This window comes from Nilaparvata lugens, chromosome 1, assembly GCF_014356525.2.
Source record: "Nilaparvata lugens isolate BPH chromosome 1, ASM1435652v1, whole genome shotgun sequence".
Taxonomy (NCBI): domain Eukaryota; kingdom Metazoa; phylum Arthropoda; class Insecta; order Hemiptera; family Delphacidae; genus Nilaparvata; species Nilaparvata lugens.
Genome location: NC_052504.1, coordinates 62,851,257 through 62,863,680, shown reverse-complemented (window position 1 = coordinate 62,863,680; position 12,424 = coordinate 62,851,257). Strand labels below are relative to the sequence as shown.

Genomic DNA, 12,424 nt, shown 5'->3' with positions numbered 1-12,424 from the left:
TCAAACTTGGCTTAAAACGAATGTGCCGGTGGTGTAAATCAATTCTTACATACGTGTTTCCTCTTTGTCTGCCGGTAACATGCAGTTTGATCTTTTTAAACCTGACATGCCGGTGGTGTCTGTGGGTTTTTTCAAATAATCCTTTTCTTTTTTGCATGCCGGTGTACAGTTTGTTTGATTTCAACCGGACATGACTGCGGTGGTTGTAGGTTCTTCTGGATATCGTCTTCTTTTTCCTTGCATGTCGGTAGGAATCGTGATGTAAGATTTTAGCCTAACATGACGGCGGTGTAGATAAACTCTATCAATGTTTTTCTCTTTTGACGTATTGTAATCCTTCTGCTTTTGTTGTTTTTTTTTGATTGAGTTTTGGTTTTGTGATTTGGTTGTGGTGGGTTTCCATTTTATTTCTATGTTTAGTGGGCGATCTTCATGAGTACCGGGTTTATATGTTGCAGGGCTGTCTGGTGGATGGGAGATACGGGCAGTCGGCGGTCCGGGCTGCTTCTTCTACTTGGCGGGCAGCGTCCTTGGACTCCTGGTGTCCGGCGCGCGGTGGTACGGGCTGTCCTCTACCTGATGGATGTCGTCCTCGCCTGGCGGGTGATGTCGGCTGGTCCCTCTCGGCGTTCTGCGGGTGCGGCGCGACTTCAGTCTTGACATTCTCGGTAGGTTGGTCTCCATACATGTGTCATGTTCGCTTGCTTGTTTGGCATCTGTAATCATATTGTTTAGTGTTTCATTTGTTTGTTTCTTTTCTTTCTTTACCTCTTGAATTTCCTTCTTTAATTCTTCCTTTGATTGTTTATTGTCTTCCTTCATTTGTCGTGGTTCTTATTTATATTGTTTAGTGTTTCGTTCAGTTGTTTCCTTTCTTTGATCATATCGTTCAATGCTTCCGGATGAGACTCATCTGTAACACGGAAGGGCAGGTATGTAGTCTTCGGTTGGCGCAATGGTTCTATGACATGAGATGCGGGCGTCCGGACCTCTGGAACGGCGATGCATGGGCGTTTATCCCGCGCGACATCCTCCGTCTCTGAAATCGCTGACGTGGCCTCCAGGATGCGGTGTGGACCTTCCATAATTTATTGGATGATACAATGATGCGAGTGCAGTGAACGATCACAAATATGTGGGTTATGTGCAAGATTATAAATGAATGACCACAAGTTGAATAGTGTAAAAAATTCGTTGAAGTGAAGGATATAAAAGTGTGCTTCAATAATATGTTCAGTGATGAAGTGAATCAAAGTAGCAATATCGTTAAATAAAAATGACAAGAACATAATGAATACACGTGGATAATTATGCGATAACGAAGGTGCGTCTCTAATAAGTTCTGAAGGATTAAAATACGGTATTTGAACCAAATATCGTTCAGAATATATTTCGAGAACAGAGTCTTGTCGGGTTTTAAGCTCTATTGTAGGAATTTATATGATCTACGGCTGCATCCGCTGTACAATTGATGTGTTCGCTCCTAAGTCGAGGTAGGTAACAGATAAAAGCTGATATATGAGCAGGTAAGGACAAAGAATAAATATCTCGATCTGACCCCACTCGCTATATCCACTTAGATCTGTTCCAATATCCAGCTTAATTCAATTATTCCAACGATCGTATCGATCGGTTCTTGATGATATAGAACGTATCAGACACAATAATTGACAGGCTTAAGAAATAATCGAACTCAGAAAGCGAATTAACAAAACTGAAATATATTACAATAAAATATGCAATCATACAGTGCAGGTTCAGAATTTGATTTACAGGTTGATAATAATTTAGCATTAACAGAATAGTTAAAAATTTTCTTGTGCTTGCATGATACCATGCGTGATTCACAGAATTTTACGATTGATAAAATTGAACAATTTTGAAAAAATAGTGAAAAATGAATTATAAAATATATTTTAAAGTTGCTCGGGGTCGTGGTTCAGGCAGCGGAGGATAGTTATCAACTACAAATTCTTAGAAATTAAATATGAATAAATTTTAGGCTCTTAATAACTAAAAGCGCTTGTCGGCGTGGCCAATAATTTAACGAAGAAAAATTTATGTTTTTCTGCACTGAAATATTTTCGAAGCGTAGATTGGGGCCCCTTTTAAAACTTATAACTCACGTGAATTCCTTGGCGGTCGTGGTTTTCTTCTTTAGATCAAAAATCGTTTGATCGGCGGCAATCCAGGCTTGGTTTCAGCACGTGGGGAATTTTAATTTAATATCTCCTTCACCGAATTAATTAAGGGATAATTTACTTTAAACTTTTAAATTTATCGATTGATGAAAACAGAAATTTACAAATAACAAATAAATTGGCCTAAAATATCGGCTCACAAATAGAACATTTAAAATCGAACAAGAAATTTTCACAAATAGGTCTTTGGTAACTATAAAAAGAGATCTGCACGGTGAGGATTTCAAAAAGGAAGTGCTGTCTTTTCTCTCAGCTTCTAGGCTAGACCTTGCTTCTCAGAATCTCGATGTAATAATTTGCATTAAAAATTTGCCATTGGTAGAACGCTTGTGACGTAAACATGACGTCAGTGGCAAGCAGTAGAATACAATTCCTTTAATTACAATAATAATTTAATTTATGTAATTCTTAAAACTGCTTAATCTTCTGGACATAGTTCCTCTCATACAATGTACATGTGCTAGTGTAATGATAAGGCAGGGTTGTTGTCTGACAATAGATTAACATGTGTTGCTTTCAAACGATCACCTTCTTGGTGCTATTCTATGCACTATGATTGGCTTAGGCTGGCCAAAGAGATTTAATTACCATGTGGTTCAGTTGAATTAAATCGTTAATAAATTAATACTCTTGTACAATTTTTATTAGGTTGAGATTGTTATAATTAGTTTCTGCCATTTTATCAATAATATAATTTCATGCTATGACCTATTTAGTTACAATAAGACCTGACATATAATATAATTTCTTAAATAATAATAATTTCAACGATAACACATACATTTTATTTTTTTATTTGAAATTCTTGATCCTTTATGGATAGTTTTAATTTTTAGAGATGGTATTATATCTTACGTGAAGCCAGCGTGACATTTGACAATACTTTGAATCAGTCAGCTGCGTTCGAACTGTTTTAAAAACATCTGATCGATAGTAAACAAAGTGTAACCTCAAAATCAGTGAGCGATTCATAAATAATTTGTGCTTTATTTGCAAAATAATTATAATTTTATTGAATAATTTTCCTAGAAAAATATTCAGTACAGAACGGTACTCTTATCAAATATACAGTTATTGATAAGTAAGCTTTATCGCTCGGTCGCTAACTATTCCTTTAGCAATTCTTTCATTTTAAAAGGTAATCACAATTTTTTCTCTCTTTTCATGAGATCTATTTGAAAGATTCATCACAAAGCCTACACGTCACATGTATTAATATTTTTCAGCTATAGTGAGGTCCACGTTATAATGGCAGTGGATAAAGATAGAAGGAATAGCAATGCCGATTCTCTGCATTAATTAATTATATTTCTACACTGTCAAAAACATAATTGGCATCGTTGTGAACCTAAAAAAAGATAGTATCACCGGCTTTGTGGAATGATAGAGAAGGATAGCAGAGCCAAAGTTGATCTACTGTCATTATAACGTGGACCTCATTATAGAACAGTTTTTTCAGACTGCTAGATAACGTCTACAGTTTTATCAATGCTGAATCGGCAATATGAAAACGCATGCAATTAATATGTCTTTAAATAAAGGTGTTAATATCTACATGATAATTATTCTCTATCATTTTATTTATTTAAATTTCGAAATTATTCAAGCCTTGATAGAATGATTGACTCACTGTACAGTCAGTCGAGAATTTTAATATTGAAATGAGAGGTATTTTGGCAAGCTGAACAAAAAAGTAAGGTCCTATGCATTTCTATGCATGCCTATCCTAACCGCTCATTGCACAGCAAAGTCATGAGGAACTTTTTTGTTCAGCTACGAAAAAAAAATTAGATCTTTGCAGAAAAACTTCGATCAGGAGCACAGGGGAGTCCAGGAGAGGGCATTTCTCGAAAATTTTGATGTAAAATCACACTAGAGCTCAAACTAATTGTCCTACAGACTTGAAACTTTGCACAAATATTCTTCAAACATGCTAGACGCGCACTAAGAACGGATTTTGAGATATTCTGCCTCCAAGGGTTTTAAAGGATGAAAAAGGATCTTATTAAGTAAGGTTATGAACATGGCAAGGTGAGTGCCATATGGAAATGAGATAATTCATTGATTGACATGTGATATTCTAACATATGTTTTAATCATGGGAATACATAATAATATGATAGAAATTCAAAACAGAACATCTGTTCTATTATTGCTTTCTACTTGTTTCCACTCAACCTCGATAATATTGTTCTGATAATTGATAAATATGTTTAATGATATTATTATTATTGATAAATAATAGAAGTATTGTTTCAATAATTAATTATTATCATTAATATCATAAAAGTATTGTTATGGTAATCAATAAATATTTTTATTTTCACAAACTCTGTATAATTTATAATGGTGAATGTGAAACAGCTGCATCAAAGAAATTATCTCAAAAACATATGTTTAGGGAAACCATAGTTTTGAACTTCGTTTTCCTGATGCGATGTATAAGCCTACACGTGGCAAGTATTATTAATTTTTCAGCTAGATCAGTTTTTTGAGACTGCTAAATAAACGTCTACAGTTTTATCAATGCTGTATCGGCAATATGAAAACGCATGCAGTTAATATGTCTTCAAATAAAGGTGTTGATATCTACATGATAATTATTCTCTACCATTTTTATTTAATTAAAATTTCAAAATTATTCAAGCCTTGATAGAATGATTGACTCACTGTACAGTCAGTCGAAAATTTTAATATTGAAATTAGGGGTATTTTGGCAAGCTGAACAAAAAAGTAAGGTCCTATGCACCTTTTTGATATTATTTCTTCAAATGAGAAATGAGTTTTGTAGGTTGTCAAAACTCCCCCTGAAAGAGAACTATTCATTTTATCCTATCTTTCAGTAAAATAACAATGATTTCTGCATTGAATAACATCTATCTTGCCAACAAAAATCGAACTCTTTGTGAATTTGGGTATGACCTACACTTTAGATTTATATAATTCTATTAATAAATTCATGGAAATTGAAGTACTTTTATCAGTTAGTTGATGAAATTGATTATCAATAGAGAAAATTATTATAATTTTATCAATACAGAAGTAGTTGAATGAATTGTCGATGTACTGAGTTCTTGGTCAACAATAATTCAATATTGGTATTTATCCAATCATTATATTTTTCAGAATTTATTTCATTTGAATTAGAAAATATTTATAAGCTCCTATCAATTCTTAACAATTCGTAACAATGAATTCTTTAAAACATGAATTTAATCAAATTTGATTATTAATCAAAATTGCCCATACTTCTGTATTCATGTTCGCATGTTTTCCACTTGTGATGGATAGCCAAAATATAGTGGAGCGAGCTGCATGGCGAATTGTAATCGAGGGCTCTGATTGGCTGAGCGTTGAGCGTTCGGAGTGAGGTGAGGCGAGCAGTTAGAACAGAGGCAAGCGGCACGGCGAATGGTTCGGAGTACGGTACCGTGAATGATGAACAGCTGATTATTAACATTATGAAACATAATATGCTCATGTTCGTTGAAAGGCAAGATGTTCGGAGGAATGCACGGTTTGTTACGCGGTTCGAGGTTTGGTTCGGCATGTGTGGACCTTTAGTTGTTACAGGACATTTATACAGATCACAGGCCAAAGCAACTTAATAATCTATCTTCTTCTTCTTCTTCTTCTTCTCTTCTTCTTCTTCTTCTTCTTGTCTTCTTCTTCTTCTACCTATATCTAAAAGGCTAAGCCCCGACAAACTGAAATCACACCACATCCCAAACTACTAAGCCTAAAAACTTGAAATTTCGCACAATTGTTTATTGTAGCCTCAAAACATCCACTACGAAAGGATTTTCAGAAATCTGCCTCTCCCCCCTGAGGGAGCTGGCCCTCCCAAAATTTTCACTTTTTAACTGTTCATTGCACAGCAAAGTCATGAGGAACTTTTCGTTTAGGTACGAGTAAAATCAGATCTATGCAGAAAAATTCCAATCAGGAGCACGGGGGGGTTCAGGAGAGGGCACTTTTCGAAAATTTTGATGTAAAATCACACTACAGCTCAAACTAATTGGCCTACAGACTTAAAACTTTGCACAATATTCTTCAAACATGCTAGATGCGCACTAAAACGGATTTTGAGATATTTTGCCTCTAAGGATTTCAAAGGATGAAAAAGGATCCTATTAAGTAAGCTTATGGTAAGGTGAACTCCATATGGAACTGAGATAATTGACACATGATATTCTAACATATGTTGTAATCATTGGAAAGCTTGAAACAATTTTATCAATTAGCTGATAAAACTTTATAATTAGCTGGTACCTTCACTATATTTGGTGAATCATGAAATTTATCTGACTATCAACATGTTCATTTACATCTCAATACGGACTTCCTATGTTCTTAGTCATGCAGCATTCATTATTCCGAAAACATATTATTCTTCTCAATCAATTGGTAGTAATATCTATCAGTAAAGTTTTCAATTAAAAAAAAATGTTATATCAGTGTTCAAAGAAAAATATTCAATGTTTTCATAGCTGTAGATTGTCGATATATGGTCCAGGAAATATGCTATGTACGATGAATCACACAGAATTCCATATTCTTTCCATTTTAGGATGAATATAAGCTAAGCTGAATTCAAAAAATTGTAAATTATTCTTTCATTCTTCAGTAATTAATGAATGCAATATGAATACTATACATATATACTATACAATATATATACTCTCTTTCATTAGGTGAATAATTTTTTTCAACATTTTCCAGTTCTCAATGATAGGGGAGTGATAATTATTTTTATAACAGCTGGTACCAATCAACTACACTTCAACTCCAAACTACCGTTACAATAATTTATCACAGGGTGATATGTTTATTACAGCTGGTAGCTTTAGATGCTAAATCATATTATCACAATATTATGATCTTGAATCATGATCATCTTTTCGTTCTTCAGTAGCCGCTCGGCCGAAAATTTCGAAAACATATGTCTGTAAAATGGATTAACAAATAATCATTATTAGCCCCCTATTAAAATTTCTGTTCAGAAACCATCCCCAATATTCACACAACATATTCCCAAAGTTCATGCCGTTATTTCATGTAGTTTTCAAGTCTACAGGGAACAAACATACAAACAAACACACAAACAGACATTCATTTTTTTATAAATAAATTTCCATTTGGCTCAAACAAAAGCCTCTCTAAATGAAGGTAGAATGATAAGGGTTCAGTTCTGTTGTTTTAGCATTTTTTCAAATCACTTTCAAAAAGTTCATGTAGTACCTACTACTGTGTTTGAGACACTTCTGGCGCTATCATAGTTTCACCACTATTCTGTTCCACAGTCCTATCTCTTGCAGTCGTTAACTATATCTATAATAATTATATAAAGTAAAGAGCTGGCTTATACACGTACGGGATAGGAAAATTATGTTTGACGCATCATCACGTCTGAACTACTGGACTAATGGGGCTGATGAACCTTTATCTTCTCCTTTGCAACTTTAGACAACCGTCTTACACTTTGTTTAGAGCCTCATGGTTAGATAGTACCTTCACTATATTATCATCCTTCCATGTTATAGCAAACATGCTTGTTTTCTCATCAAAACGATAGTCATAGGCTCCTCGCTCCTCTTTCTTCATCTCTTTGTCAGTTTTGATAGGACAGTTGTTCATTCGGTTGATTCTTACCGTTCCAGTTGCAGGAATATTTCTTTTTGCTAATTTCAAAATCAACTCATAGCTTGTAAAAAAATTATCAAAATAAAATACGTGACTTTTTGGAGTTTCAGTTACTGAAATTTTTTGCAAAACAACTGATGAGCCTACATTTGAATTCTCATTAGTGGGGTCCTTTCTACCCTCATACAAATCAGCATTGAAACAATACCCTTTTTGACCACAGCACAGTAACCACTGTTTGAAACCGAAACGAATAGGCTTTCCTCTGATAAATTGTTTCAAGTAGTGATGGCCATAATACCGAACCATTTGTTCATCAATACTAAGATTTTTTGAAAACACACCGAATTTCACATAGTTTTCATTCAACATTTCAAAGAGTGGCTGGATTTTGTATGATTTTGGGGGTTTTTCTTTTGGTATTTGTAAATTATCATTGAAATGTGAATTACGTTTTATTTCTAAGTATCTGTTTCTTGAGAAACATTTTCGTACACAATCAACTGAGAGGTCCTCATCCTCACTCCAGTACAACTGTTCTTGAGGAACAAAATGATGACCGGTAAATAGAAGAAATCCAACAAACTTTTCCATACAGTTAGTTGACAATATAAAATTGTGTCGATTGTTTTGGGAAGCAAAGAGAATACTTTGTTTTACAATATGATCATAAACATTATCATCAAATAGAGATTCAAATACCTCAACAGGACTCATATTTTTCAAGGCAACTTCTATAATTTTTCGTTTTTTTTTCAATCTCATCAAGTGGCTGTGTAATACTAAATGTAGGATCTACCTGTGACCACTTTGGTTCATAATCTTCCTTATTATCTTTTTTAGTTTTTTTATAAAATGGCTGTTTTTGGTTTTTAGTCATTTTTTTAGGAGGGGCTGTGGATTTAGGCATATTAGGTAACTTGCGTTTGGCTGTTGTAGCAGTGGTGTTCCATTTTTATTTTGTTGTTTTTTTGTTTTCAATGTTGTAAGTTTAGTATGATTATTTAGTTTTGGGATAATTGGAGATGGTTCATTTGTGCATCCTGTGGTCCTGATTTGTGGTCCTGAGATTAGTGTGCTAGGGGTATCGATTGGGTCTGGTCCTGAAAGTATTGTGCTAGGGGTATCCATTGGGTCTGGTCCTGAAATTATTGTGCTAGGGGTATCAATTGGGGTCTGGTTCAGTTGAAGAAATAGTAGCATCCTTTTCAGGTTGTAGAAAAACACAGTGAAGCTCAATTTTTCCTGGAACATCGGGTGGCAGTAGATCATCAAGTGTATTGTCATCAATATCCTCTTGATCAGAAACTTCGTCGACCTTATCCGGAGGTAATTGAACTACTCAAAATTAATGGCTGACTGGTCCCTCATAGATTTATAGTATTCCTGGTGATTGAGCTTGTCTTTTTCAGCGTTGTCTATTAATAATAAAGCCTAATTTACAACTAGCTTACCCAGCGAACTTCGTACCGCCAATGTATCTCATGTTACACATGTGACTTTATTTGGTGAATCATGAAATTTATCTGACAATCAACATGTTCATTTACATCTCAATACGGACTTCCTATGTGCTTAGTCATGCAGCATTCATTATTCCGAAACATATTATTTTTCTCAATCAATTGGTAGTGATATCTATCAGTAAAGTTTTCAATTGAAAAAAAAGGTTGTATCAGTGTTTCAAAGATAAATATTCAATGTTTTCATAGCTGTAGATTGTCGATATATGGTCCAGGAAATATGCGATGTACGATTTATCACACAGAATTCCATATTCTTTCCTTTTTAGGATGAATATAAGCTAAGCTAAATTCAAAAAATTGTAAATTATTCTTTCATTCTTCAGTAATAAATGAATGCAATATGAATACTATACATATATACTATACAATATATATATATACTCTCTATCATTAGGTGAAAAATTTTTTCAACATTTTCCAGTTTCTCAATGATAGGGGAGTGATAATTATTTGTGTCTTCTAAGGAACCATTATCAACAGCTGGTACCATTCAACTACACTTCAACTCCAAACTACCGTTTTAATACCAGTACACAATAATTAATCACAGGGTGATATGTTTATTACAGCTGGTAACTTTAGATGCTGAATCACATTATCACAATATGATCTTGAATCATGATCATCTTTTCGTTCTTCAGTAGCCGCTCGGCCGAAAATTTCGAAAACATATGTCTGTAAAATGGATTAATAAATAATTATTATTAGCACCCCTATCAAAATTTCTGTTCAGAAACCATCCCCAATATTCACACAACATATTCCCAAAGTTTCATGCCGTTATGTCAAGTAGTTTTCAAGTCTACAGGGAACAAACAAACACATAAACAGACATTCATTTCTTCATAAATAGATTTCCATTCGGCTCAAACGAAAGCCTTTCTAAATGAAGGTAGAATGATAAGGATTCAGTTCTGTGGTTTTAACATTTTTTTCAAATCACTTCCAAAAAGTTCATGTGGTAGGCCTACCTACTATTTTGTTTGAGACACTTCTGGCGCTATCATAGTTCACCACTATTCTGTTCCACAGTCCTATCTCTTGCAGTCGTTAACTATATCTATAATAATTATATGAAGTAAAGAGCTAGCTTATGCACGTACGGGATAGGAAAATTATGATTGACGCATCATTACGTCTGAACTACTGGACTAATTAACTTGAAATTTTAATTATAGATTCTTAATTAACCAAGGATGGTTATAGGCCTATTCTCAATTCTTCAAAATTTCATTACGTCAAGTTTTCATTTTGTCAAGTTTTAAAATAGATCCTTGCGAAGCACGGGTTCTTTCTAGTAGTAGTCTATACTTCATAGATCATTTTTATGTTAAGTAGACAATGCATCATTTTATATTTTTTTTGGATAGAGATGACATGATTATGCTTTATTCTTAAGAAATAATGTTGACATTTTTTTTTTTTATATTCCAGAAATACGACGGAAGTGGATAGGGTGAAAGTGAGAGCAGGCAGCAGCTATCTTGCTTCAGGAGGTGCTCTCCATTCTGTTAAGAAGCTCATGAGATTCAAGAGATCCTCATATGATATGTATCGACACATGAATACAGACATAAGTATGATAAAAGTAAGCTGGAAAGGATGGTTATAATAGGAATTCACCATCACTCACATAAGATGGAAATCTTGGAGAAATCTGAATTTACATTCTTGTACTCAATAAATGATGAAGTCTTATTACCACCACCATCTCCAGTTATTTAATCATATTTGATATTGATAGTCGAAGCGATTGTGAACCTTGCTGGGGAATAGTTTGTTTGAATATTGTGAATAACGGAGTTTTGAATATTGTGAATAACGGAATTCATTTTCTCAAAGTAAAAATGCGTGGTGCACTCATATGCAGTAGTATGTTTTTTGTTGTATGTAACAACTTACATATATCCATAGATAGCATGGATATATACAATAACGCTAGGAATGTCACATTGTCTTCAATTATATATATACTAGTTTAAAACTTTGCAAATAATTATTTTTGACAGTGTGACTATATGAACGTGTTTCTCATTCTAGGTTGAGATACCATTCAACTACTCTCCTTACGTTCAGTGGTCCAACCCAAATCTGGAAGAGCTAACAACTAAATTGAAATTTTCTGCTGCTGGTTACGCGAAAGATAGAGTGAGTTCCTTATTTTATAGTATTTCATTCTTCATAAATCTTATTAATCCATAAAGCCAGTGACACCCACGTCGATTTGACGTGCGTTTTTTATCGTCTCTATTAATTCTATTAGATTTAACATAACTTAGCAGAAACATGATCGCATCATGTGTCGCTCAATCAAGGTAGAATTTACGGACGGAAAAAAATGAACGTCCAAAAACTGATGTAACTGGCATAGATGTATGAATCTGATTGAGTTCTATGAACTTGATCATAATGATCAGAAGAAATTATTAGTAGATGAATATTCGGATTGGGAGTATATATTGAGTACTTTTAAGAATTCATAAAAGTGATACAATTCTTAATTCTGTATTGATTCATACAATAAGTAGTACATCATCAAATGATTGATATAAATAGAATCATAATTTCCTCCAGGATATGAATTTACTACTCCAATCTCAATCCTACAATTAATATAAAATTCATCTATTTCATTCAATTCAGTTTAGTATAAAGATGTGAATAATAACATATCTATTTCATAGAAATTGAAAACATGAAAATGCACTCCATACGCATTATTTAGAGCAAGAATTACTTATCATCCACAGAAGAAAAGGAAGACTCGGTTGCAAATGGTGTCATTGAAGAATCTACATAGAGATGAATGTATTGATATGTTTGAAGGAAAAATTAATATCACTGGAGATATGGGATGCTTTGTTGGAGCCACTAAGAGAGATGATACCTGTACGGTAAGTATTAAAGATAAATTGGAATTTCTCATAAATTTCAATACAATTTTGATCTGATAATAATAAATATGGGAGCACCAAGCTTCGATCGTTGTTTATTTATTGATAAACAGAACACAATTCTTTAAAATGATTGGGGAAGGACTAACAGGCACAGCCC

General features: G+C 33.8%; 1 protein-coding gene across 6 annotated transcripts in view; it reads left to right on the top strand.

Annotated features, from left to right (window-relative positions):
• The window catches only part of LOC111054923 (trypsin-like), a 90,049-nt gene that overhangs the window by 46,637 nt on the left and 30,988 nt on the right, over positions 1–12,424 (top strand). For 4 of the 6 annotated variants that reach the window (XM_039439022.1, XM_039439019.1, XM_039439028.1 and 1 more), the window contains 3 exons: positions 10,805–10,958; positions 11,411–11,518; positions 12,121–12,264. In XM_039439022.1, the coding sequence (XP_039294956.1) occupies positions 10,805–10,958; positions 11,411–11,518; positions 12,121–12,264 (406 nt within the window). The remainder of the gene's footprint in view (positions 1–10,804; positions 10,959–11,410; positions 11,519–12,120; positions 12,265–12,424) is intronic. The other 2 variants (XM_039439047.1, XM_039439039.1) reach the window with 1 other exon arrangement.